Source organism: Rhipicephalus microplus, chromosome 3, assembly GCF_043290135.1.
Source record: "Rhipicephalus microplus isolate Deutch F79 chromosome 3, USDA_Rmic, whole genome shotgun sequence".
Taxonomy (NCBI): Eukaryota; Metazoa; Arthropoda; class Arachnida; order Ixodida; family Ixodidae; genus Rhipicephalus; species Rhipicephalus microplus.
In genome coordinates, this window is record NC_134702.1 from 89008933 (window position 1) to 89012368 (window position 3436).

General features: G+C 44.2%; 1 protein-coding gene across 2 annotated transcripts; it reads left to right on the forward strand.

Moving 5' to 3' along the window:
- The first annotated feature begins 397 nt into the window (after nucleotides 1-397).
- Nucleotides 398-3010, forward strand: LOC142761691 (uncharacterized). 2 transcript variants are annotated; one of them, XM_075888373.1, is made up of 3 exons: nucleotides 398-533; nucleotides 1413-1750; nucleotides 2852-3010. In XM_075888373.1, coding segments are annotated over exons 1-3 (348 nt in total). In that variant the 5' UTR covers nucleotides 398-524; the 3' UTR covers nucleotides 2853-3010. The 2 variants fall into 2 exon arrangements, with proteins under 2 accessions (XP_075744488.1, XP_075744487.1); XM_075888372.1 differs by having other exon boundaries at nucleotides 501-540.
- The last annotated feature ends 426 nt before the right edge of the window (nucleotides 3011-3436 follow it).

The window sequence follows — 3436 nt, forward strand, 5'->3', positions numbered from 1 at the left end:
GCGCCGTGTAAGGCCTTAAGCCATTAGTACAGAACACTGCCTCGACGGGAAAGGCTGTCAGCATGTGTACGTGTCTTACTCAATAAAATGACAGCGCTGCCTCCTTTTTTAGCATTGTTGATCGTCCCAAGATATGCAAAGCAGTTGAGCGCAACACTATGTTTTGAGTACGACTGGAAATATGACGTCCTTGGAAAGAGACCTCCGTTACCCTTCTCACCTTCGCAAGGCTCCTAGCAGGCGTAGTCACCATATTTATAAGATTCATTGCGACAGATAGTAAGCTATGCGTGTGTTGTACCCGGCGTGCAAAAAACAGGTGAGCCAACGTTTAGGGTTAACCTCCTGGCCTCATGCTTCGACACGTTCCTTGATAAAGTGATATCCAATCAACAGTGAGTACAAAAAAGAGGCAACAGTAGTCTCGTGGTGCTTGGTCGCTTTGGATATAAAATAGCACGGAGCCCCTCTGTCCAAACATCAGTTCTTTTGAGCCGACTGAAGGAACAACAGCACAATCGACCATGATTGCAGTGAGTGGTAATTGCGTCTTGTGCTTTCAAAATTCGTAGCTGAAGCTATTCGTATGGCATAATTAGATCAAACATATTTCTTGCCGAACACTGATGTCTTAAAACATTCCTGCATAACCACGTCTCCTCGAATCTGGCTGCTAGGGATTACTGCTGCCATAAACTCTGCATGTAGGATTCATTCGCATTTTTTTTAGGAATGTGCAATTTGAAGACCCTTGCATATGCGATATTATGTCCCTCTTATGTCCATTATGTTCATTATATAAACACGTTTATATCTGGTGAAGATCTCAGAGACAAGCTGGACTGTTTTGTAGCAAATGATGCTATTTCTCTCAGAGAAAGCAGGCTTCTCTTTTCGCGTTGCAGTGCAAGCTATAGACGCCCCCACTTGAACGGCGTATGCAAGTACCAAGTTACAGGTATTTTTTGCATTGTTGTAAGCTGGGCGTACTGGGAGATGAACTTTCCTTTGAAAATGAAACTAATTAGTAATTATACGCAAAACCCTGCAGTTCACCGGGTGCATTGAGAGCTTACACGCACTATAGGCAGGAAATGGAACTGGGAACAATTACAGCCTGAACGAATGTCCTTTTTTTAGTCTGCTTACAAATAATGCACCACGTTGAAATGATCTTGCACTAATGTTTTCAATGCAAGCCTTAAGTCAAAAAAATATCAGTACACCCTCCGTCTACGAATTCTGCAGTTTGAGAGTATAGGAAGTAGTTTCATCCCTGCACAAAACTGCCTCTACGACTGCTTCAGTTTGAGAGTGTGCGGAGTGCTTTATCTCTGCACAAAACGTGTAAAAGCTCGATTCTCCCATATAGGTTTTAATGAAAAGTCAATGGGCGCTCCCTTACCTTCCAGGTTCTGTGCCTCTTCGCCGCTCTTGTGAGCAACGCCTTTGCGGTTTACGTCCCCACCTACGGCCTACCGGTGGCCGGCTACCCCACCGTCCCGGCTGTCGCGACAGTTCACGCTGCTCCCGTGGCTGCGGTACAGACGGTTCATCGGGTGGTGCCAGCTACACGGATTGTCCACAACGTGGCTACACCGTTCGGTTACCGCACCACGGGCGTCAGCTACAGCCACCGAGTCGACGCCCACCCGGTGAAACTGCGCTACGTCTACGGCCTCACCCCGTACGGCCTCAACTACGGCTACGGGCTAGACGCCTTCGGATACCCCACCGTGCTCAAGAAGTGGTAAGATATTCGCTAATACAACACCGACGAATTCCTTCCTCGTCAGCAGGGTCATATGTGTTGCAATTGTTCAGGCAGCAATCCAAGATTGTATACAAGGTATGCTCGTCAAGACAGACGAAAAGCTTCAACACTTATACCGTCTTCGTTTCACCATCTTGACCAGCAACATCCGCGAAAGCCGGTTGCGTGTTCACTGAAGGATCAAAACCTATTCCTATAATTACCCATTTATCCTGTCTTGTAAGAACCAATTGCGTTTTATTCCTGCGTACGTCCCAACTTCATCAACCCTGCAAGCTTGCTACCTGCCATGGCTGTGTTTCAACTCCGCCATGCACAAGCATGTAACAGATGAAGTCGGTCACGCCCTCTGTGGCGGTATGACTGTACGCGAAACCGAAGTCTGTAAGGCAAGCTAAGCGAGAAGAATAGGCTCTAAAGAATACAAAACTGGTTAGAAACGATCGAATCCCATAGTGTTGCGAAAACTGCTAGACGAGGAAGGGTTGAACAGGGTATTCTCGTGGGACACACGTTCGAGCATGTGGAATTTGATACATCAAAGCAGCAAGAGAACATTTCTGCTTTGGCGTTGCTGCCTTGAAGAAGACAACTGCTTTTATCGATATTTTGGCAGCAGGAAAATTCCCTGTTCGACGATCTCTAGTCACTTCGAGAGCTTAAACTTTACTCTGAACGGCTGACCTTGATTGAACTTTAGTTTATTTTCAACTGCATATTATTCATATGACATGACAGCATATCTGAGATGCTCTAACCTAAGTCAACGATCAACAAAAGATATAATTGACTATTCAATTCACAGACAGTACATTGGCAGATTACACACCTTTTGTCAATCTAGTCACAAATATAAAGTTCGTAGTATATTCCTTTAGTCAGCTACATCCTGTTGAACAACTTGAAAAGAGCGCAATATTGATATACCAAGTTTCATACTGAACAAGACGGCACATGAAACAGTTACTTAATAACAAATAGTCAATAATATACCTATCGCTTGATATTAGCTAATTCCGCAATACTGCAAGCTACTTGCTCTCTCATTCGCAAACTGCAATTTTCTCTATTTTTCAGAAACAATCTCGGCAAGCAACTCCGTGACAGCCTAACAGCAACAAGCCGTGTGATGACGTATTTGTGACAACAGACAACACTAGATGTTTTAGTCCATGTTTGTTACTTTGTTAACTCGTTTACAGTTTAGAGGACGAATAAAAGCGGAACAATTATGAATGTTTGTGTTCATTTCTAACTTTTTGAAACCAGCGATGGTTGTCTGTCTGTACATACCTCTTTTGGATGCTGGGGCTACAAAACCTTTATACAACTTGCAAAACACAGCCTAACTAACGTAGAAGGGTGGCAGCTTGGGCTAGTTGGCATGACATGACGATAGTTATAGCGCGAGAACAGAACGACGACAACGAGACAAGAAGGACACGTCGTTCTGTTCTCGTGCTATAACTATCATCAGGCCTAACTAACGACTTAGCAAAAAAAGATGTCTGGCATAACTGCGGCTTTGTAAAACTTCCGTTAATGTGCGGCATAAGCTACCAGTCATAAGTGAATTATTTAGGCCGTCTACAGTCCGTGTCCCAAAAAATAGTAAAGTGATGGGTTTAAAAAATCTAAGTACACTTACCATTGAGCCATATT

Excerpts from the sequence above, each read along its gene's own strand:
- LOC142761691 (XM_075888372.1), top strand. Across the intron at positions 1,751-2,851 it reads CCCACCGTGCTCAAGAAGTG|AAACAATCTCGGCAAGCAAC; the intron begins GTAAGATATTCG and ends TCTATTTTTCAG.